This window comes from Panthera onca, chromosome A1 (assembly GCF_046562875.1).
Source record: "Panthera onca isolate mPanOnc1 chromosome A1, mPanOnc1 haplotype 2, whole genome shotgun sequence".
Taxonomy (NCBI): domain Eukaryota; kingdom Metazoa; phylum Chordata; class Mammalia; order Carnivora; family Felidae; genus Panthera; species Panthera onca.
Window position 1 is genome coordinate 97,304,050 of NC_138339.1, and position 25,093 is coordinate 97,329,142.

General features: G+C 34.8%; 1 protein-coding gene across 3 annotated transcripts in view; it reads left to right on the forward strand.

The window, feature by feature from the left end:
• Window positions 1-25,093, forward strand: part of AP3B1 (adaptor related protein complex 3 subunit beta 1) — a 264,795-nt gene that overhangs the window by 211,086 nt on the left and 28,616 nt on the right. For all 3 annotated transcript variants that reach the window (XM_060635498.3, XM_060635493.3, XM_060635494.3), the window contains 2 exons: window positions 16,781-17,012; window positions 22,661-22,745. In XM_060635498.3, coding sequence (XP_060491481.2) covers window positions 16,781-17,012; window positions 22,661-22,745 — 317 coding nt within the window. The remainder of the gene's footprint in view (window positions 1-16,780; window positions 17,013-22,660; window positions 22,746-25,093) is intronic.

Below are 25,093 nucleotides of genomic sequence, written 5' to 3' on the forward strand. Positions count from 1 at the left end.
GCACCCTCGGGTACACCTGCATTATTTATCCCAGCAATTATAACATTAACTTTGACATAAATGGTTGCAAAGTGCTTAAGAATCTGGATCCGGAGACATAGTATACATAACCTTTTAAAAAATCTGACTTTTTTATTGTGTTTGTTTCAGAGAAAGATGGCTCTAGAAAAAAAATGTAACATTTGAGAGTTTCTTTAGGATTATTGCTCTTTTAATAGCTACCCACTCTCTTTCCCTAACCGAGGTTTTCATTATCCTAAACTTGTTCTGCCCCACCGAAACCCTCTCATATTTTTCTTGTTCTTTCCTTTTTCCCCTTTGAAACTTCTCTGCTTTGTGCCAAATGTCTGTGACTACTACTAGTTTAAAAAATCCCCTTTTGCTTCTGTAGAACTCAGGTAAAATGTTCCTATATGCATCTATTATCAGGAAGACTTATAAATAAGAACTAAAGAAGATTAAGAGGTAGTCTCAGATAATATGCAGTACGTTAAATTGGAGCCTTTAGAAGACAGTTCCTTTTTTGTGTTTTTCATTGGTTCTCAGTACCTATCATTTAACCAAATGCATCAAAACCAACTCAATGTGATCATTAAAAATATGTCAGGGGTATTTAGGAGAGGGAATTTTTAAAAACCAGTCCTCTAAATGATTGTGACAAATAACTATCCAGGTTTGAGAGCCACTTAAATTTATTAGTGTCTTTGCTAGTTGAAACTTAAATCTAGTGAGAATATACTATAGGGAAGGCAGAATTTTTGATGCCTCTCAGACCACAGATCAGCCATTGAAAGATGTATGCAAACATATACCATAGACTCCACAGATAGGTTTTACGACACAAGAATTTGAAACAGTAATTTTTAACTAGATATCACAGTTACCTTTATTGGTTTCTTATTGCTGCTGTAATACATTACCAGAAACTGGGTAGCTTTTAACAATGCAAATTGATTATTCTCTTACAGTTCAGAAGTCCAAAATGGGCCTCACTGGGCTAAAATTAAGGTATCAGCATGGCCGTGTTCTTTCTGAAGGCTCTCAGAATCCTTTTTCTTGACTTTTCCCCACTCTTAGAGACTGCTCACATTCCTTGGCTCCATGGCCCCTTCCATCTTCCACAGAATGACTGATGGAGTTGTACTCACACTGTGGCACTCTAACACTGACTCTCCTTCCTCCTTAACTTATCCTTACAAGACTTGTATGATGACCCTGGCCCACCTGGATAATCAGGAAAATCTCCCCATCTCAAAATCAGCTGATTAGCAACCTTAATTCCCCCTAATCATGCATGTTACATATTCATAGGTTCTATGGGGTAGGACTTGGATATCTTTGGGGGCCATTATTCTGTATACCACCTCACTTGTAGAACCTGTAAAGAGAAAAATGACTCAGATACTCATACCTCACCTGTGAGATGGCAGAGGAGAGGAAGGATAGGGCCATGGCATTCGTGGAGATAATTCTGATGGAAAACCAGAGCCCAGCACCACACATAAGCATGTCCTCTTTGATCTTGATATTGGTTGTACCATGGTGATCACTCACTATTATTTCTAGAATTCAGATGGAGCCCTGCTGTGGAGTTTATGACCAGCTGCCCAACCAAGCAATTCTTATTTGCAGCAGGCAGTTTTACTTAAACTCTAGTCATAACCACTCAAATTAAGAGAAATTCAAAATTTAAGATCAGTCATGTGAGAGTAAATTTTCTATATTTATATCTTCCTATTGTTACCTTTTTGATGTTTCTTTAAGTTAGAATTTTTATTTCAATATCTTACCAACTTTCATTTATGAGAATCAAAATTATGATAGTATTTCTCAGTGAAACATTGATTTATCTCAATAGATCATGAAAACATTTCAAATGACATGAAGTTTTTTTCAGTTTTTAAAATATTTTAGGGGCACCTGTGTGGCTTAGTTGGTTGAGTATCCGACTTCAGCTCAGGTTATGATCTCATGGTTCATGAGTTCGAGCCCCACATCAGGCTTGCTGCGGTCACCCTGTCAGCACAGAGCCCAGTTTGGATCCTCTATCTCCTCTCTTTGACCCTCCCCCACTTGCACTCTCCCAAAAATAAATACTTAAAAATAAATATTAAAATATTTAACTGTTTCCTATAAAATATCAAATATGATTTAGGCACAGATATAATTTAGGCACAAATAGCTCACTTGTGCTGTTAAGGCAACACAATTCAAAAGGTGTGTGTGTGTGTGTGTATTTTTTTTGTATTTCAGTGCTGTTTTTGGGGGAATGAATGAGAAACTACTGCCAGACATGGTGACATTTCCCATTCAAGGGCTGGAAGCTAAAAAGCTTTCGAAACTGAGTCACTGCATAAGCCTTTTGTGAAAAAAAAAACTTACTTATATTTTTTTAGAAATTATGCAAAAAAAAAACAAAAGAAATTATTGCCCAGGCTTAGCACTTGGGTAATTTTTACCTAATGCGTAAAAATAAAGTCATTATAACATGAAATGCATAAAAGTAATAATATGAAAAGTAAATTATAGGAAATGTCAAAATCAAATGTGGCTATTATTATGGGCTGGAGTAGGTTCAGGAAGAATTGTGTGGACAAATTGAGGCTTGAACTGAGCAATTTGTTGGGGGGTAGTATTTGATATTTCAAATCAGATGATTTACTGTGACTTAATTATGAAGAGCTAACAAGTGAGTTCTGTGTGCAAGACTGGCAAAAAATGAGGGGCACACTAAAATTTAGAATTGAAATACAGTATATTTGGAGGGCTGTGCTTTTAGACTTTTTAAAGGCTTGTGTTTTTTTTCATCAAAGTGTTTTAGGTGTAGGAATACCTGTTCTTAAAATGACAGTTTTCTGAAAAGACTCAACGCAAGAAGAGACAGAAAATTGTTTCATATCCTATAATTATACCACTGGAATTAGTTCTTTTTTTATGTGAAAGATAGTCAGAGCTAATCTTCTCAAAGCTTACTGGCTGTCTGACTTTGTGTTTAAACTAAATGATTGACTTAATTTGTCCTGTCATTGGGAGTGGAATGTGGAGAGGATCCCTAAGTGTCCACTGCTATCTCCTGGTGGAGTAAAGTCTAAAATGAGAGGAATAGTGGGCATAAATAATTTAATAAAGACAGAATAGGAGCTAAAGTTAGGCTTTGTTGTAAGTTGAGTGGAGAGTTAACTCAAGCAGCGGTGGATGGATGGATGGTAGGACTATATTCACGCCACAGGAAATCTTGGAATGACTTACCTATGACTTCTTTCCTGTTTTCATGATATCTTCTTCAATAAATTCAGAGAAAACAAGCAAAAGATACTACAACTCAATGATAAGGTAGGTGGGCAATATCCTGTGTAGAAATGGTACTATGTTCTTAAAGAATTGGATTTATTTCTGGACAGCGACCTTTTTAAAAGCAATACATCGTTCTCCATCCAACAAATGCCTGCCGTGGCCAATAATATGTTGGCATGTCCATTTTCAGCTTGTAGTACAAAATAAATGAAAGCCAAGGACATTACAATTGGGAGGGAAGAAGAACTATTATTTAAAAGGCTTTTAAATGATGTCACTATATATTCTTTTAACAACATCCTCTAAAAGCCTTTGAAAAAATAGTCCCTTCCTCCCTTAGTTGTTAACAAAGACTGTACTAGGGACTGTTCTTTAAAAGGCTGTTAAATGGTGATACTATATTTTTTAACATCAACATCATTTAGAAACCTTTTAGAGAACGGTCCTCTTCACCCACAACTAACAGAGAGGGGGGAAAAAGGACATGGGGGAAGGGATTACTTTTTAAAAGGCCTTTGGATGGTACTATCAATAAATACAGCAATATTGTTTTAAAAGCCCTTCTCCAATGGTGATTCAGCTTTTTGATATGTACTTCTAACCTGATGACCCTATGTTATCTGACAGATTGGTGTTTTAACGTTGACTGAAAACTCAATTTACTAATAATCCCAATAATGCCTTTATTGAACAGTTTAAAAATCAGTTTCACATATACAATCTCATTTTATCCTCACAAGAACTCAGTGAAACAGACAGGATATGTATAATTAGCTCCAATTTACAGAAAAGGAAAAACAAGCTAAGTGACATGATTTAGGTAAGGTCTCACTACCAGTGTATGGCTGAGTTGAAACTCCAACCCAGGTCCCTTACCATCTCGCCTAGTGTCCCATCCAGGTGCCTTAGGTTACCTTCATTGTTTTTTGTTGTTGTTTTTGTTTTTTTAAGTGATAGTCTGCATTGTTCTTTTCAACATGTTCAAATTCTAGGAGTTAATTCCTTATAACTAGAATAAAAGTGGGATTCTCTAATTTCAGTGCTGAAGATAGCTATGTCGATAGTAGAGGTTTTATTAACGCTGTAACACTGATGAAATACATATAAAATATCTCAGCATAGTAGTTAGTCTTCCTCTGATGTTATAGCATTCAGATTTCTCTTGAGATTCCTTTGCTTTTTGATGTGCTTATGAAATTATCACTTGAAATCCACTTACACATACCTAGTTTATTAGAGAACTGATATTTTAAGCATAATTCTAATCTCATTTTATTGATTTGCTTTCAAAAATTCTTTTGACTAAGGATACTGATTCACAATTAAGATCATATTTAAGGTAGTTTCCTCAATTATTAATCATCTTTGGAAAGAAATAATAAATACTGGTTCTGCCACTTCCTGTAGTTCTCTGAAGGTGAGAAAAAAAATCTCCCACCAGTTTGCACGCTGATCTTTTTTTTTTTCCTTTTATCATAAGGAGTATTTTGTATTTATTAAGGAATTGTAGCTTATTGCTTGACAGAAATGACACTTAAAAATATTAAATTCCAATCTTAGTCCTGCCACTATTTTTTTCACTTGTGCAAATAAACATTAACTTTAATAATAATTAAAGAGCACTTTTATCTACAAAATACTTACATATGCAGTAACTGACTATATCTTTTTTTTTTTTTGAGAGAGAGAGGAAGAAAGAACAATCAGGGGAGAGGGAGAGGGAGAAAGGGAATCTTAAGAAGGCTCCATGCCCAGCGCAGAGCCTGTTGTAGAACTCAAACCCACAAATGGTGAGATCATGACCTAAGCCGAAATCATGAGTCTGACGCTCAACCGACTGAGCCATCCAGGCACCCCTCTCACTGTGTCCTTTTAAAATCTAATGAGTTAGGTAGTGTTACCCTTTATTTTGCAAATTCAAGCCCAGAGAAGCTAAATGATTTTCTTCTCATCAAGTAACTTGAAGGTCTTCTAACTTAAAATCGAGTGTTTTCTTTCTTAACTACTGCTAACCATAACTCTGCTTGATAATAAGTCATAGCCTTTGTTGCTTCTGAAGAAAAATGGTTCACATGCCAAAAATAGGTATAAGCTGACAATACATGAGCCAGTGCCATCTAGACCCTAATCCCAGGATTTGATCCAGAAAAATTCATAGTCAAGTTCCTTTCATGAAGAGAAGGGTGGCTCATCAGGGGGCTTTGCTACCACAGACGTGAACTCCAAAGACTCTTGGATTCCTGCGTCATAAATCAAGTTTTCCTTCCCATTTCTACTTCCTCACTGAAGAATTTAAAATATTTATGCACAGATCAGAAAAAAAAAATGTGTGTGTGTGTTCTTAGGTCTCAAAGGACTATTTCCCATCCTCACCCTGTGTCAGGAATTCCTCAGCAACTTATAGTATGTGTGGCATCTGTGATGTGAAAGGATGCTTTCTACCTCCATCAGATTTGGAGACGGGGTTCCTAGAGGGACCTGTTATTTAAAATTAAAGTAGCCATAATAAAACTGCCTTTCCAATTTGTACATCAACTAAGACGTACTTCTTTTCCTTCCTCTAGGACTTCATCTAGATGAGATCCATATCCCTCTGTCCCCTAAGTTACAGTTCATTTAAGTGGAAGTAGCATGGCCAATGTGTAGATGGAGTGGTCCCTCTGTAAACTATGTAGAAGAGCTACTAATTTCTCTCACGTACTTTTACAAAGTAATATTATATAGCGTAGTTTCTCTCTGAGAACCACCATTTCTGTCTCAGTGTCCTACTGGAAGCATTCTCAGCATGACCTCACTCATAATGCTCTATAATTCTGTCTTTGACAAAATCACTTATTACCAGCAAGATTATTTGCGTGAGGCTCCCAAGTGTTACTTCTAGGTCATTCCCTTGTCATCCTCATACTCCTTCCTGTTTTGACCTCCATCCCATCGTACCTTCTTCCCTTCCTCGTCATTCTCATCTTGGAATCTCTTAATCACTACCCGTGTTCAGTGAAGATCTTGGCATCTTACGTATAATTTCTCCAGCCCACCATTATCTGGGAGATCTCCATGTACATCTTAACAACCTGTACAGCTGTAACCTCACAGCATGTTCATCTGTTCAGTTCTGGTAACTTTCACCCGTACTAGATTTCAGCCCTACACACTCTTTCAGTACTTTCAAATCTGAAATCTTGTCTTACCTCCTTACTTGTTCCTGTCATGTTTCTCAGGCCCTTCACTCCTTTGGATTTTTTTTATGTTGGGCCTAGGTTTATAACAACCTGAAAGATAAGTAGCAGTTTCCCCATTTCACAGATGTGAAAATTGAGATCTAGAGCATAATTTTTCCAGTGTCATAGGGTTAAGTAAGAGTTGTTAGGCTGCACAGCCAGAGTTTCAGCTCAAGTCGATCTGGCTTCAAAACCTGGCACTTTCCACCAGTTTGCTGAGCACATAGGGGGTTGAGCACTTTAGGAAAATGATTTTTCACTCTAGGAAAATGTGTGGTGCAGATTGGAGTATAATAAATCTAAAGAAAAGGAGACCGAGGAGCCTGGGTAGCTCAGTCGGTTAAGCATAGAACTCTTGATTTTGGCTCAGGTCATAATCTCACGGTTTGTGGGTTTGAGCCCCGTGTTGGACTCTGTGCTGACATTGTGGTGCCTCCTTGGGATTCCCTCTCCCTCTCTCTCTCTCTCTCTCTCTCTCTCTATCTCTCTATCTCTCTATCTCTCTATCTCTATCTCTCTCTATATATATCTCTCAAAATAAATAAACTTAAAAAATAAAGACAAGGAGACCAAGTTGAATGGACAAGCAGAAATAAGAGAGGAAAAGATTAGGAAGGACACCAAATTGTAAATTATGGTTAAATCTGAGGGGGATTTTATTTATTTGTCCACATAGTTTGAAATTATTTTCAATAAACTTACATTACTTTTGCTATTTTATATAAATGTTTTAAAAAATGCTTTAAGTGTGAATGATAACCTGACCTAAGCTGGTGATAGATGGACAGGAAAGAAGGAAATGAAAACAAGGGACTTCAAACTTGTCAACTAATTGCTGGAAATAAAGAAGGTATTGAAAATAATTCAAGGTTCTGAGCTTGTTTACAATGGAAGAGGGCACTAACATTTTCTTTTTTATATTATGTCATTGATATTATCAGAGAAAGGAACAGAACTATTAAGATCATACGATTATCATATCTGTTAGATAACACAACACATAATTGTTTTGTACTTATGTAAAATCTGGTTCTAATGAAATTTATTGTAACCAATTATTGTAACCATTTTTGCTAAACACTTTGAAAACACTTAGCACCCTTAAACCAAAAGTAAGAAAGGAAATTAAAAAAAAAAAAAAAAGCAGAACATACCTAAGAATAGAATAACATGTCTTTATCCATGGTTCTGGAACTATTTTTTCATGAAAGTGGTAAGTAAAAGAACATGAGCATCATTCTGGATTTCAGATTTATAAAAAGCATTAAATGTATTGACAGTGAAGCTTATGGATTTACCTTTGAAGAGGAGAAAGAATGGGATATTATTAGAAAGTAATTTCCCCTTCATCTCAACATCCATATGAACTGCATGCATCCTATAATAGGGGGTCAGCAGACTTTTTTTGTAACAGGCCAGATAGTAAATATTTTCAGCTTCGCAAGCCACAGCCCCTCAGCTCTACCACTGGAGTACAAAGCAGGCATAGACAATATATAAATGAAGGAATATGACTGTGTTCCAATGACAGTGGACTGGATTTGGTCCAACGGTTGAGTTTGCTAATGTCTGCTTAACACCATGCATGAAGTAAGATACTCATTAAATGTTTGTTGACAATGTATTCAGATATTTCTGCAAATATATTTTTTATAATATATATTGATTATTACCAAAATAAAAGGTAAAAAGGTCTCGTTTTTAATAATATATACTGATTGTAAAATAAAATATGAGAAATGAACATGATTACTTTCTAGAATACCTAAATTTACATATGTAAGGAGGAGGTTAGCTTTAGGCTTATAAACCATTTATTTAAAGTAATATTTGATGGGGGCACCTGGGTGGCTCACTAGGCTAAGCATCTGACTCTTGGTTTCAGCTCAGGTCATGATCTCATGGTTCATGGGTTCCAGCCCTGCATCAGGCACTGTGCTGACTGTGCAGAGCCTGCTTGGGATTCTCTCTCTCTTTCCCTCCCTCTCAAAATAGATAAATGAAACTTTAAAAAAAAAATCAGTATTTTATGGAAGATAGACATGTATTTCCTTGAGTTATGTTTATAGTTAGTGCTAAGAGTTAAGGAAATTTGTCCTCCCCCTCTTTTTTTTTATCTATACTAGGTAATTGTGTCAATACTTTGGGTTAAAGGTAAAATAGACTCACTTTCTACAGTTTACTGGGTAAATAAAACAATACTATAGCTTTCTGCATTACAGCTCTTATCACATGAGACATTGGTTAAAATACTAATTTTAAACGTGAAACTGTATCTCTGTTGTACCTATTTTCTGGTCATTTTTATAAATTGTACATCTAAATAGATGCAGCTATAAAATAAGCCAAACAAAACAGAGTATTTTATATACTACAGATCTTCATATTTTTGAAGTCCAAAAACAGAATAGATTGATAATACTTAAAAATGATTAAGTGACTAAGTGTGGATTAAAGCATAAAAAGCTGAAAAACATTGTTTTATAAAGCTTTACATGGAAGTGTTATCTTTGAAATAGTAATGCAAATGTTGAACAAGGTTTATTCTTAGGCACTTACTTGATATTCTGTGTTTTATTTTTCAATTCTCATTTAAATTTTATAATTCAATCATTTTGAACGGCTATGTTCAAAAGAAGTTTTACAACTTTAATCTTAATAATCTCAAAAAAAAGCAGACATGCTATGTCATAAAATAACTATTAGTGACTAGTTTGTATCCTATAAATCTAACTTGAGTTGATAATATGGTCCATTACCAGCTAACTGCACAGAGTATTTTTCATTTTACACTCTTCAGTTACTTTTTAGTGAAGTGTTAAAAAATATGAAGCTTTTCTCCTCTCTAAAATTGCACGCTGTCTGTCTGTTATTAGGGAGATAACAGCTCTTATAAATGTTTCAGTAAGCGCTAAGTAGACAGTTATGTGCACTCTCATTCCACGCTTATTTGCTTACTGTAATAAACTGATAAAATATGTGTGGTTTGTCTCTGTGTATCTACAGGCATCATGAGTCACATAGATTTCCTTTAGAAATAATGTTGTGTCTGCAGAATTGATTGGTTATTTTCATAAACCATCTAAAAAGTACACAAACGACTTTTATTATTTAAACATATGCTGTGTAAAGATTTGTAGAGGATTATCTCATTGTTACTTGATGCTTTTTGTTCTGTTAACTCTAGAAGGAGGCTTTTTATTTTAGAGTTATTACAGTTACTGAACTAATTACCGCCTCAAGAATCGTAGTGAAGATAACCCATATCATTTCCTTATGATACAGCTAGCTTTTTAATTTTTTGAACATTATAGTTAAATAATTAAATCAGAACTAATGTTTTCAAATATTGTATTTTATAGGATCCTGCATTTGTAAGTTTTTTTAAGTTTTAATATTTAATGGGAAGTAATGCTTTTACCTTAAACTAGATATTCTGCAAATGATTGATTGTTTCATAGAAGTCCTTCTAATTAATAAGTTGTTCTTTTGTGTGCCTTTTGGAAATATGGTATTTTTTTATTTGTTTACAATTACACATACATATAATAGAAAATTTCTAGTCAAGTGTTATCCTGAAACCAACAAATATTAATATTGGTAACCTCCACTTATCACCACAGTGTGCTCCAATAAGACTGTTGTATTTGTAGGAACAGTGTTATAATTGAGCACTCAGCATCAAATAAAGTATACTTAGGACCAACACTAGGGGTACATTATCCACAAACCTCTGTAATCATTTAAAATAGTAAAATTATGCTTTGAGCTCTGAAAATGGGTAAAATTATGCTTTATACATTGAACATAAAAGTGGGGAATAAATGGGGAGACAGATAATAAACATAATAATAAGCAAATTATGTAGTGTTAGGTATTAAGTAGCTGTGGAAAAAAGAAAAAGGGGAATCAGATAGGAGAAATGCAAATGGGTTAAGCCTCATTAAGAAGGTAACATTTGAGCAAATATCAGTCACAACTGAGTCATTGTGAGTATCTGGAGGAAGGGCATTCCAGAAAGAGGGAACCAATGCCAAGGGCCTATGGTAGGAGCATTACTGGTGTGTGCAAGGAATAGCAAGGAAATCAGGACAGCTTGAGTGGAGTGAGTCATGGGTTCAACAGTAATAGGAAATCAGGTCAAAGAAACAATGGGACCAAGCCAAAAGGGATCTTAAAGGCCTTTATAGGGATTTTTGGTTTTTAAAGTTCAGTGAAATTGGGAGCCATTGGAAGATTTTGACCAGAGGGGTGACATATTTGTAACTTTAACTGATTCGTTCTGGCTGTTGTCTTCAGTCTGTGCTCAGTAGGGTAGAAGAGTAGAAACAGGGAGACCAATTAGAAGGTTTTTGGAATAATCCAGATGTGAGATGGTGGTAGATCAGACCAGGATGGTAACAGTAGAGGGAATGACAAGTGGTCAGATTTTACATAGTTCATTCAGGTAATTATGGATTTCTCCCCAATCCTTCCCTCAGGTGCCAGCTATGACTTTTATATTTTCTTAGTGTACTAAGCTTATTGCTGTCATGGCATTTATCACATGATTTGTTGATTTACTTAGATTTCCCCAGCTAAACAATAAACTCCTTGGGGACTGGTTTACTCTGTCTTTGTCTCTGTATCATAGTCCTTAGTATAGTGGTTGGCACAACTCGATAAATTCAGTTGAAAGAGCGAGTAAGTTAATGATGAGTGGTTACTTTGCATTTGAAACAGTGATGATCTCATTGGGCAGGGGGCCTTGGAATACTCAATTCTTGGACAAGACCACCTTTTTCCCCAAGATGCCCATGGGACATATAGAGTCAGAGAAGAGAGAAAGGCAACATGATAACCTTATTATTAGCAGGGGCTTTGCTCTCTAACTTCAGTGTAGAGCTCCAGTGAATTAGGATGGTCACATCAAGGACTCCTCTTTTCTGTTGAAGATAGGACTAAGTAGTCTTGAACCAAAGCAAGTTCTTAGATTGAACTATATGAGTTGCTGATTCAACTGTTTCGACCTGTAGAGTTGGTAGATTCGTATGGTTCAAGCTATTAGAGGGCATACCTGAGTCTCTGATCTCTCCATTCCATATCAACCAGGGCTTTAGGAAAAGGGGCAAGAGAGCACATTCTCCCATTAGAAGTTTATTCCCTGCTCCCTCGAATAGCGTCATGAAATCTGACTAATCCTGACCAGTAGTTGGTTGGGAAGTTAAAAGATTGAAACCCAATTTGAACTAGCTTAAGAAAAAAAAAAAAAAAAAAAAAAAAAGTTACAGGAAGGAACGTTAGAGTATTTCACAAAACAACAAGCTTCAGCAAGGGTTGGAATGTGTCAGATTCAAGAACTATAAAGACCAGAGATACCAGCAGGACACTCTGTCTCTCAACTATGCTTTTCTTAGATACTGCTTTATTTCTTGCTGAACAGTATGGCAGGAAATATGACCACAAACATTAGAGTTTTAAATCTCAAAATTTTACCTCTTGAGAGAAACAGGTTTGACTTACCAGGTCCTGAATCCAAAAATCTTGGGAAAGGAATGCATTGAGCCAGGTGTCTATTCCTGAACCAATTAATTGTGATCAGGTCGCGAAGTGGCATAAGAACATGCGAGCTCCTTAAAGAACTGATTGTGGCAAGGCTCTTGGGAGATGGTAGGGTGTGTTAAGCAGACAATCCCATACATAATCCTACAGGGTAAAAACACTAAGCAGAAAGCTCCCTCAAAGGACCATGACTTTAGTCATGACCTAGATAAAAGCAACCCTGAAACATTTTAATTATTCTTAGTCTTTAGTGTCATAGAACTTACTTGACATCTCGTTGTCAGCTGTCAGAACACATCTTGATACCTAGGAAATTCATAGAAACAATCAAGTCATAGCATGGACTTTCACAAATCAAAGTCAGAAGAAAAACGTAGTTTCTGCTTTGTAAAGTAGTATTTTCTTTAGCAAAGCCACTACCTCATATGGTGCTACTCTGCCATATTCCAAAAAGGCACCCTTGAATGTAAGTTGGATTTTTAGCCTGTGTCTACCCCTCAGTCAGCTGCCACTACACATCTCTTTATGATAGTTGTACTAAAAATGAATTTAGCTATTTGGAGTTAAGTGAATCTGGGAAATGTTGAGTGATCAAAACAAAATGGGTATCAAGAACTGTGAAGGACATGAGGTGTTACCCTACTTGCAAGCAAACAAGTTGCTAAGACAATTTCATGGATACTGGTAAAAGACATGAGACTCCTGTGTCAAAGACAAGGGGCAGTGTATTACTCACAGCAATAGTAGTAGCCAGAGTAATCTCATTTGCGCCACTTCTCTGAGCCCCAGTTCCCACAGGGTGATATGATGAAAGCCAAGTGATGACACTACATGCAGTCTTTTGCTTTACAGGGAGGAACCTTTACAGAAGATATAAAGAGCTGTTAGCAAATCTGTCCAAACTTTGCTCCAGAGTAAGGCATTTTCCTGTTTCCAAAGGCTGTTTGCTATACAAACATCCTTGAAAAGATTTTGAACAGCCAGATTAACACCTTTGCTCAGAACACGTTCACAAACATGGGAGACTATGGAGAATTATTTCCCAACAAGAGAAGGGGAGGGGAGGGGGAAATATGTAACATCTGTGCCCCTAGATCCTGGGCCAGCAGACTTTTCCTGTAAAGGGTGCAGATAGTAAATATGTATGTAAATAGTAAGTATGTAAGTATTCAGCTCTACCATTGCAGAGCAAAAAAAGTAGCCATCGACAATATGTAAATGAATGAGTATGGCTGTGTTCCATACAGACTTGATAAAACAGGAAGTAGGCCACATGTGACTTGTGGGCTACAATGTGCCAACCCTTACCCAAGATGATCTGTTTTATTCATACTCCTTAAGTATCTGCCTGTTTTCTTAAACGTAAGCCCTCGTTTTCACAGCCCAGATCTAGGTCTTTCTGTAATTTATTATCTTTTATCTTTTATTTTGTATGTTTAGTAAGATTATTGATATTTATAAAATATGAAGTCAGAAAAGCCATTCTCAGTGTTTAGCATCTTAGAATAGAAGCAGCCACAGATCATATATGTTTCTGGAATATAGATAACTGATATACAAAATATTGAACTAAAATCTTATTTTCCCATCAGGATTAATTGTATTGCATATGGAAATTCTTGAAGGATTTATGGAACCTACTGGTTTTACTCAACAAAATATCACCTATGTAATTCATCTAGATAGTGGAGGGAAATAGACTTTATATGATCTGTATGAACTTAGAAAATTCGTTAAAAAGAAAAAAAATGAAACTTCCAGTTAGCCCTTGTCTGTAGTTAAAAACTACGTATTATTACCACAAAGTGCCATTTATGAGGCTGCTTATATTGGGAAGAGAACATAGACCTCTGTGTATTATCACAGATAACCTTTGAGAATTGTCACAGAGGACCTTTTTTAGATGTTGAATTTATTAGTGCTTCTTAAACTTGATTTGAGTGTGGATAGAATGAGTGGAGAAAAGTATGTATTTATTTCTTTGCACATCCATTAACATCTTTTTAATGACTATAATAAAGGTGCAGAATTTTGAGACAGGGTAGGAAAAAAAAAAATATTTGTACCGTGTTTCCCAGGGTAAGACTGAGAGAGAATGAATAAACCAGCCAAGACATGTTGATAATCTTATGTGACTTAGAGTATAAAGCTCCTTATATTTCTGAGCACCTTATATTATGTTTAAGTGCAGATTCCTAGCTGTGTGTAAACCAAACTCCTGCTTCTGTTCTGCTTTTCTCCTACTGCTCCACACTTGCCTCTCTCCAACTTTCAACTTTGTTTTGTCATATTATGTGTTGTTCAAACTTTAATGAATTTTCATAGATGAAAAACTGACTGCATCAACATGTATTTAATGATTTAATGAGACTTGTGTCTCTGCAACAATGAAGAAAATAAAATAAGAATTACCAGTATGTTTCCAGTATGTTATTATGTAATTGATGGAATAAACATGAGATACTGAAAACTATAATTATCCAGATAAAGGCTTGTGTTTAAGGTTGATTATTGTAGCCTCAATGACATGGGAATTTAAGATTTTTGCAGATTATAAATTTATAAATATGAGATATATATATATATATATATACACACACACTAGTGCAAGCATACACACACAAATTCTTTATCTCTTTGCTTATTTTTATGATGTTCATTATATCTGTAAATGAATGTTCCCTGCTAGGGATTGCTGTCTTGGGTTATGCTGATAAACTCTCTAGAATTTGTAAAGAAAATAGAACTTAGAGTGAGCATTGAAACAGAAGAGTTTTGAAAATGATTTTTTTAAGTGTATTTATTTATTTTGAGAGAGAGAGGAGAGAACCAGAGGGGGAGGGGCAGAAAGACGGGGGGACAGACGATATGAAGTGGGCTCTGTGCTGACAGCACAGAGCCCGATGCGGGGCTCTTGCTCAGTAACTGCGAGATCATGACCTGAGCTGGAGTTGGATGCTTAACTGACTGAGCCACGCAGGTGCCCCTGAAAATAATCTTTTTACGTGGAAAAGAACCTCAGCTTAGAAGAAGTGTTTTGAAAACTTAAAATGCTAGATTGCTATCATCATCAAAAGGCCAAAATAGAATGCATAGGCCAGTTGCCCCATTATTTTATATAGCCAAAATTTTAAATCCACTCAATTATTTGTTGTATTTTATAAATAAACTCTTTTGTGCATTTTTAAGATGATTATTTTAAGTTGCTCACTCTTACAAATTGAGCTTTTGGACAAGGAGTGCTATATTCTAATGATGCTTAGAAGACACTGCCCATCATTTTGTATATATGATATTTAACTCTTGGATTTTTGTTGATGAATCTTAAATTACTAATATTATTATTAAGCTTTAATTTCGTCAGGTATCAGTGGCATGGTGAACATATTGAATAGGTTAATATGTACTCACAATTATAATAGAAAGCCTAGGTTGGGAGAGTGCACTTGTTAGGGAAAAATCTTGATTAGGCCTGTTTAATTACAAATTGATTTTTTTAAAAAGCTAGCCCATGTCAGGTCAAGCCACATGCAGTACTTTGACTTTGAATGGAAAGATAGCCATCACATGATTTTAGAAAGGACTGTGTTTATTCATTTAATATGCTCCTCTGATTTCACTCAGGATTGTAGGGAGAATTTAACTAAAAGAGGCTAAAATTCAACGGAAGGATATAAACAGATAATTAGCCAAGAAAATACTATTGGGGGGGGGGGGAGGGAGTGATAAAGGACACTATGTTTTGCCAAATAATTGAATCATAATGTAGGACTGTAAGAAATAAAACAATGTGGTACTGGTTTAACAGCTCGATCAGGGCCAAAAATGTCTCCAAATATGTAAATAATCAGAACATTTGCATTGACAGGTCACTGAGGAAAAGGTAATCATTAAATCATGTGCAGACAATTGGTTCAGTATTTGGACCAAAAAAATTAAATTTAGAGGTCAATACATTTAAAACAGTATCACACGAATTAAAAATTGCAACCATGAAAGGTCTAGAAGAAACTGTAAGTGAATAGTTATCTGAGCTCAAAGTAGGGAAGATCTTTTTAATTATTAAAGCAAAGGAAGAAACCACCTTGAATGAGGTTATAGTCTTCATTTTATAGTGAAAGAAATGCAAGGTGAAAAAAGTTCAAGGAGTTGAGATTGGAAATTTTTGGTAGGTGATACCATCTTCCAAAACCTGAGAAAATCAACTGACAAATTATTAAAACTAAAGAAAATAAGCAAGATGCCCAAATATAGTTTACCTAGGGAAAAAACTAACAAGAAAGTTTATAAATTCTAAAAAAAAATTGTATATATGACAGACAGCTTATTCTCTTCTTTTTTTTAATTAATTTTTTTTTTAATTTACATCCACATTAGCATATAGTGCAGTAATGATTTCAGGAGTAGAATCCAGTGATTCATCCCCTACACATAACACCCAGTGCTCATCTCACCACGTGTCTTTAATGCCCCATGCTGCCCATATATTAGGTATATATTGTCAAAATATTTTAATATATGTTGAGTATAGAAAAATTTTAATGCTGTTTTGGAGGCATTTTCTTTACGTTTTTATATAATTTCTGATTTAATATCTGTGAGTATGATATTTGTTATTGTGGTTTATGTAATACTTAAGGGAAAATAGGAGTTAATATCCTACAATTTTCAAAGAGAGTAACTATATTTACTAATTCATCTTTCTTTGTTTTTCCAATGTGCAATAGGTCAGTACTCCTGTCTTTGTACCAGTGAAAACTCATGTGCTGCTTCATCGAATGAGTGGAAAAGGACTAGCTGCCCATTATTTCTTTCCAAGGCAACCTTGTATTTTTGGTGATAAGATGGTCTCTGTACAAATAACATTGAATAATACTACTGATCGAAAGATAGAAAATATCCACGTAGGCGGGAAAAGACTTCCCGTAGGCATGCAAATGCATGTTTTTAATACAATAGGTAAATATTAATTCTCATTTAAAACTTTATATTTGATAATTAAATACATTTTATTTTTTTTAATTTTTTTTTAATATATGAAATTTATTGTCAAATTGGTTTCCATACAACACCCAGTGCTCATCCCAAAAGGTGCCCTCCTCAATACCCCTCACCCACCCTCCCCTCCCTCCCACCCCCCATCAACCCTCAGTTTGTTCTCAGTTTTTACATTTATTTTAAAAGTAAAGTAGAATACATATTATTTTATTGACTATATTTGTCAGCATAGTCAGTTTACGTTTGTGTCCTTTTTTAAACTGAATTTATTACACAAAATGAATGCACTTCTTTGCCCTTAGTGAATTGGGTGCCAGCAGTGGTAACATGTATGTACCAGTACTGATGAAAGGATGGATCTCAAGAATCAAAATTGCCTCTCATTTTACCTGTCTTCATCACCTTCCCTCTGTTTCTCTTCCTGGCCAACTTCATTCCCTGCCTGAGTTTAGTCTGCCTTTTTGAGTCATAGCTCCCCTTCCCTGTTTCCTTTTACATTCCATAAATTGCAAAGTGAGGAGAGCAAAGGCTGAGAGGACTTATACTATTCTGTTTGTCTTCCTTTCCAGGTATACAGTGTAAAGTAGCCCATAGTAGGGGCACCAGGGTGGCTCAGTCGGTTAAGCGTCCAACTCTTCATTTCAGCTCAGGTCATGATCTCACGGTTTGTGAGATTAAGCCCTGTCTCAGGGTCTGTGCTGACAGCACAGAGCCTGCTTGGGATTTTCTCTCTCTCTCTCTCTCTCTCTCTCTCTCTCTCTCTCTGCCTATCCATTGAGCGTACACACTCTGTCAATCTCAAAATAAATAAATTAACTTAAAAAAAATAGTCGATAGTATATTACTAGTATTTATACACCTCATGTTTTAAAATATTTTTAATCTTTTGCTACCATTTAGAAATCAAGATGTTTTGAGGTGCCTGGCTGATGCAGTCATTTAAGCATCCGACTTTGGCTGAGGTCATGATCTCATAGTTCATGAGTTCAAGCCCTGCTTCAGGTTCACTCAAACCATGCTTCATTTATTTTTTTTTTTTTTATTTTTTAATATATGAAATTTACTGTCAAATTGGTTTCCATACAACACCCAGTGCTCATCCCAAAAGGTGCCCTCCTCAATACCCATCACCCACCCTGCCCTCCCTCCCACCCCCCATCAACCCTCAGTTTGTTCTCAGTTTTTAACAGTCTCTTATGCTTTGGCTCTCTCCCACTCTAGCCTCTTTTTTTTTTTTTTTTTTTTTTTTTCCTTCCCCTCCCCCATGGGTTTCTGTTATGTTTCTCAGGATCCACATAAGAGTGAAACCATATGGTATCTGTCTTTCTCTGTATGGCTTATTTCACTGAGCATCACACTCTCCAGTTCCATCCATGTTGCTACAAAAGGCCATATTTCATTTTTTCTCATTGCCACGTAGTATTCCATTGTGTATATAAACCACAATTTCTTTATCCATTCATCAGTTGATGGACATTTAGGCTCTTTCCATAATTTGGCTATTACACTCAAACCATGCTTCAGACTCTGCACTCTCTCTCCCAGTCTCCCTCCGTCTCTCTCATAAACAAATAAATAAATAAGAAGAAACTCTTTAAAAAGAAAAGAATTTTAAAAAATAGAAATCAAGATGTTTTTAAATTAAAAAACAAACCCAAAAACCTCACTTTTCTTGGAAAAAAGCACAAGATCTGGCAGTATTGTGCCTTTATTCCAACATACAACAGCACCTGTTGGTGTAGAGGAGGCTGCCCTTAGATGCAACCTGTGCCTTCCACCTGATCTCTGTGCTCATTGTATCACACTGTCTCACCAACTGTCATCTTCTTCCATTTTTTAAGTATTTTGCCAGAAATAATACTTTAAAAAAAATTAAGTGTAACAATTGTGTGTTATTTTGAGTTTAAAGATTATAATTAATGTTTACCTCTATTTTTTCTGTTTGATGTAAGTGAAAACAGTCCTAGAGTTTCATTGGGAGAAACTTCAGGCAATAATATCAATTAAAACTGATAGAAGGTTTCTGTCATTGAATCCTGGAAATACTATCCAGTTCCAGATAGTTCCTTTTTGTAATACTTTAGGTGCTCAAAGCCTTTTAAGCAGGGAACTGTGCCTTCTTTTACTCATTATTTCAAGTAACTATTCTGTTTTTCTTCATCTTCACCTGAGCTTTTTGACACTGTTGAATTCTCTCCTGTAAGTTTTCATGAGTCATTCAGCAAAGGAAGTCATATATTGTGTTATATTTTTACACAAAGGAATAAAACAATTCCTAACAGATGACATATGGTAGATGTTTATAAGCAACCAAAGTAGAGTTAAAGTGACTTGATTTCATAACCCACTTAATACTTTTAAAAATAATTTGGTAATTAAGGCACAATTTAATGAATACAGAGTATCCTGATTTTTATTTAATTATTTTGTGAAGTCATTACATTGCCAAGGAGTTCTAAAATATCCCAGTTTGTGTTCTTTTTTTATTGCTTAAAATCCAACATTTTTTACCTAGTTAAAAAATTAGTTTAGTTGTAAGAAATGTCAAGCAGCTGATAAATGAATTGTCTGAAGGTTGAAAATGTTATTCAAAGGTTAAAACAGTAGAACAGTATTAACATTTCTTTGAGTTGGCATAATGAGTTGATGAGTTGACCTTTTATTGGCCTATGTAGAATAGAAGAAATAAATATAATAAATTTCATAGTATGGCCTTAACACAGAAATAAAATATGAATGTATACCATTGCCTCAGTACTAGCCATAGGCTTTTCTTTTCTTTTCTTTTTTCTTTTCTTAGGCAGATTTTTATGACCATAGTGTTTTATTCCTTTTGTTGGCATTTTATTGAAACCCTCAAGAAACAGAGTTCTTTCCTGTGCAGTAACACTACCTAGTCTCTTATCAATAGATGACAGTAGAGTTACAGAGTATATCTTAATTAGTCCTCCAAAAACATCTTAATGCAACAAAGAAAAATTACTGTATTTTAATCTTTTTGTGAAATGAGGAAACCGAAATACTTATTTAATAAGCACATATGCATATGTTAAGGAGTCCAGCAGCTTTCTTATTTATCACCAATCTGTTTCCTTTTTGTCTATAATATACAGTGACTTTTGTCTGGATTTTGCCCTGCCTTTAGCATGAAACTGTATTCTCTACAAGAGTATTAGGAATAATGTGCCATGCCATTTTTCCCAAAGAGACCAAGTACCTAAGAGATTTAAAACACACACACACACACGCACACGCACACACATGCACACGCACACGCACAACACACACACACACACACACACACACACACACACGCCTTAAGCTGTAAGCACTATATTCACTGGCTTTATGTTAACAATTGACAAGTTTGAGCTCAGCTAATATTTTACTAGTTATTGTACAAGTGTCACATCAAAGTCTCTGCCAGCCTGTGTGATTTCTTTTTCCATTATTAATAGTATGGTATAATAAAGCCCATGTTTTTCAGCCATTTCTGTATAACCCTTTTGTGTATATAGCACTGATTCAGAAGCTGTATCCAAATACAGATGCCTAATTGAGTAAACTTTCCCAGTGTAGTAGGCTTCAAATAATATAAATCCATTATATGAATAATTTTATGCTGATCACTTTGCTCTTGAAGCATTCATGTAATAAAACATGCCATTGATCATGAGCTGTCCTCCAGAATTAGTGTGGGGCTAAGCTCACAGTTAATTATCTTAAGAATGAAGATGGTACCAAACTGAGTCAAAGGGCTATCAACAAGGCATCTTGAGAACTGTCACTTTGTCAAACGAAATACAAGGATACATGATGTAAAGAGATTTAAATCATGAATACCATCATGTTTTGGAGATGACAGCATTTGCTACCAATGTGTCAGCTGCAAAAAGACCAAACCCCAGTATATCTATGGGGGAAGAAAGCATTAAGGATTTACTCATCATAAAAAATATGACTAATCAGGGGCAACTGGGTGGCTCAGTCAGTTGAGCGTCCGACCTCAGCTCAGGTCATGATCTCACAGTCTGTGAGTTCGAGCCCCACACCGGGCTCTGTGCTGAGAGCTCGGAGCCTGGAGGCTGCTTCCGATTTTGTGTCTCCCTCTCTCTCTGCCCCTCCCCTGCTCATGCTGTGTCTCTCTCTGTCTCAAAAATAAGTAAAAACATTAAAAAGAAATTTAAAAATATGACTAATCAGTGTAACTAACAGAGCTGTGAACTGATAAGGTGTAGCTTTAGGAGAAATGCAAGAAAAGCATCATTACAGTTACTTGCTCTACAATAAAGCCTGTTTGCTAAAGATTTAGGCAACAAGTTTTCTGGTACTTGTGTAGCATCCTGATAAATTTTAGGTTTATAAACAAATGAAATTCAAATCAGAATCAGCAAACCAACATACATCTACCACTAGCAAACTCATAACATTTTAAAATCAACGTCAAACGAGTACCTTCCTATGAGGCCTGATCTTCATTGAACCTATGAAACATAAGCATACTTCTTAATATAATAACCTTATTGAATTCTTCTTTGTCCTGTCTGTTCCATCATTTCTGTCATGGTTAGCATTAAATGGCAAACCATATTTATCGATAAGCCCTTCGATAGTCATAGTCTACTGGATTAGAGTGCCCTTGCTGAAATAAAACTATAAGATATATACAGAATAAAGGTAAATAGAAAGCTTCTGTACAGTATGACTGCAGTTATACTGAACACTTTGAGCAAAGTGGAGATTAGAAGTGGATGGTTTCAATTTAAATATATAACTTATATATAAATATTTGTACCAAATAGGTATATATTTCAAATCCTTCACTAGTCTCATGTGTAGCCAAGCTTTAGAGTCATAGCAGAATAAAATGTTGTTTGTCTTAAGTTTTAGCATTGCCAATTGAAAAGGACCAGTATCGTCTATTGATACAGCTATTTCCCATTCTTGGTTAATCGAAAAATGAATCTTCAGAAATTCCAAACCCTTTTATTTGTTTTTTCATGATAACCTAATTCACTCCTAAATATTCTTCCAATAAGTCTTTGAATCATGCACTTAGACTTATTTGGGTTCCTATAATGCCAGTTGTCTTGGTTAATTTCTGAATACAAATTAATTTCTTTTTTCAGCTCTGCTTTAATTTGCATTTTTAAATTTTGGATTTTTATTTCCAGTTGGAATTTGGGAAATTTTTCAAATTTACTTTTTGTATCTAGAGTAAATACTCCACAATTTTAAGTACATAATCTCTTAAAAGCACCAAGTGAGTCCTTTACAGCTGTTCCAAACAAGAATACATTTCTTTCTCACTTTCAGTAACGTTAAGGACAATACTGTAAAACATGAAATTTCTCAGGATGAGGTATATTTCTGAAACAGGATGTGTTCTTTGAAGTATGTGCAGACTTGAGTTGTGAAAAGAAAGCCTTTGAGCAAAATCATGAAATTGTAATTTGCTTTAATATTCTTAGTTTGAAGTTGTTCTTATAAGCCATCATTAAATTTGACTGTTTTAACCAAACTACAAACACGATGTAAGTTTTCAGGGATTTGTCTGCCTCCTTTTCACATCCTCCATGGTTTCATGTCTAAATTATCTTATTTCCTAGAATCTCTTGAGCCTGAGGGATCCATTACCGTTTCAATGGGTATTGACTTTTGTGATTCTACTCAGACTGCCAGTTTCCAGTTGTGGTAAGTTCAATTGTTCTCCTATATTTTATATTACCTGTAAAGGATAGCACATCAAAAAGCAGGCTTTCAGCAGCTTTTTTCTTTGAGAGAGAAACCATTTAAACAAACATGTCTTTCTTTGGCAATGTTTACACTGCTGTAGAATAGTTGTACACATTGTTTACGGCATATGTATTTTTAGTATTGTTACCCAACTTAGCCATTACAGTCTGCCATATATGATTGAAATTCACAGTTTGTTGGTTAAAGTAAGAAGCTACTGCTGAATGTTTTTTTACTTAACTCTACAGTTTTAGAAAATTCATGAGGAAAATTCAGGAGAAATTAAAAACCTTAATAATAGTGAATAGGCCAGAAAAGATATGTTTTGAAATATCTTTTATATTATCTTGAGCTTCATAAGTGAACAGTTATTGATTCTGTCAGTACCTAACACCCATACATTTTTCCCTTTTTACTTTAATTTATAAACTGCCTTTGTTAAAACTTGAAGAACATTTATACAGTTGGCAAAGGTTTCATGGGTGAATACTATTCAAAAGAGCTTTTCTAGGTTTGGGTTTCATTATAGTTATTGTTTTCATATAATGTTTTATAAATTTCTGATAAAGTCTAGGAATTGTTAGCAAATTAATACAAAGCTGTATTCATCCATCTTTCAGAATTAACTTTGAACTCCTACATTTTTCTGATCGAGGATATGATTTGTTATTTTGATTTGAAGTTGCTTTGATTTTATTCTAAAAAGAATTGAAACATTTTATTTATCTAAATCTTAGCTAGTTTACAACAGAATTTGTTCGCTACAATAAAAATCAGCAAGTTTAGGAAATAGACATTTTAAAATAAATTTATAGGTTAAGTATAGTGAACTTTTCTTTTCCATATGTCTTTTCAGTTTACCAGTAATTCAGGCCTAATATTGTACCATTTATTGCTGAAAACCTGCAATGATGAATATAAGCAATGTAGCATAACACATTGATTTTATGCAGATCATCACCTTTATGTTTTGGGAGGTCTGCTATATTAGTGATATATAAAAACTGATTACTTTTCCCAACATTGCCTAGTAATTGTTTATTATTTTTCTATTAGACAAACAACAGAGATCAATATTACTGAGCACAGGACTATGAGTAACATCACTCTAAATAGATTTGCCTCCAACACCAGAGGTATATTCATTTTAATGATTTCAACAATGTGAGTCCAATGACAAAGCTTGTGGACCAAGTTAGGACAAAACTAAGAACTAAAAAAAATTATTTTTTCTTATCAATTTATATGAAGAACCTGCTAGATTTCTATATAATGAGGCAGGGCTCTTTAAATATATTATCATTACAAAGATTTCTTTCCTCTGTAACCCATTGGACATTTTCTTGCATTTTATCTTTTATAATTAACTACATACCTTTAGGGATAAGTATGTAGGTAGTGTTTGATTTTTTTGTCTTACATTGGGGAGTGTATATGAACAATTTTTTCTCAATTTCTTTTAAACGAATTTTAGGAAAATTATGAGTTTATTTTATATAGAAAATAGCCTTAGCTGTTATAAGCATTTACACTAATGTTTTTCTGTTGTGAATATATAAATTATTTTAGATTTTATTAAACACATAAGCATACTAGATCAAAAATTATTTTTTATATGTTCCAAAAAGAACACTTTGTCTTGCATCAAATGTAATTGATCCTGAAGCAATGTAATCACAATTACTCACTTTCTTAATTGGCCTGCCCAAAATCAGAAAATGGAAACCGATCGACAGTGTTTAAATCAATAGCTTCATAGTAGTGCTAGTGGGGGTAGGGAGATAGCGGTAATGGGTAGATCAATTGGTCTTAGATGCCAATCACTGACTGTGCCTTTTGCATAGTAAATAGCACTTTTTGCTTAGTGATGTGCTGTATTAGTCTTGGTAGTTCAATAATAAGGGGGGAAAAAAGCAAGAATGGCTGATAGTGAATTTTTTCCTCAAAATACATTATACAAATCGATAGGTAAAATTATGGACAATAAGAGCATATTTGGTAAGAAGCCTTGAGAAATGCTGGGAACATGGACTATAAGCCTTTCAGGTATTCCAGGTATTCTTCTATTTATTAAAAGAAAATAAGAATAAAATGATTCTACTTTAGTCTCTACATTAATTCTGTATCATTATAGCTATATGACACATACATACATATACGTAGAACTATTATATATAGTTATGAGAATACTCAATGTGTTAATGCCTTTTTTTGCTTTGCATTTTAAATGGTAAAATAAGTCCTTGATTAAATTTATTGAGATTTAAAATGTGTATAATACACATAAATGTGTGTCTCTCTCTCTA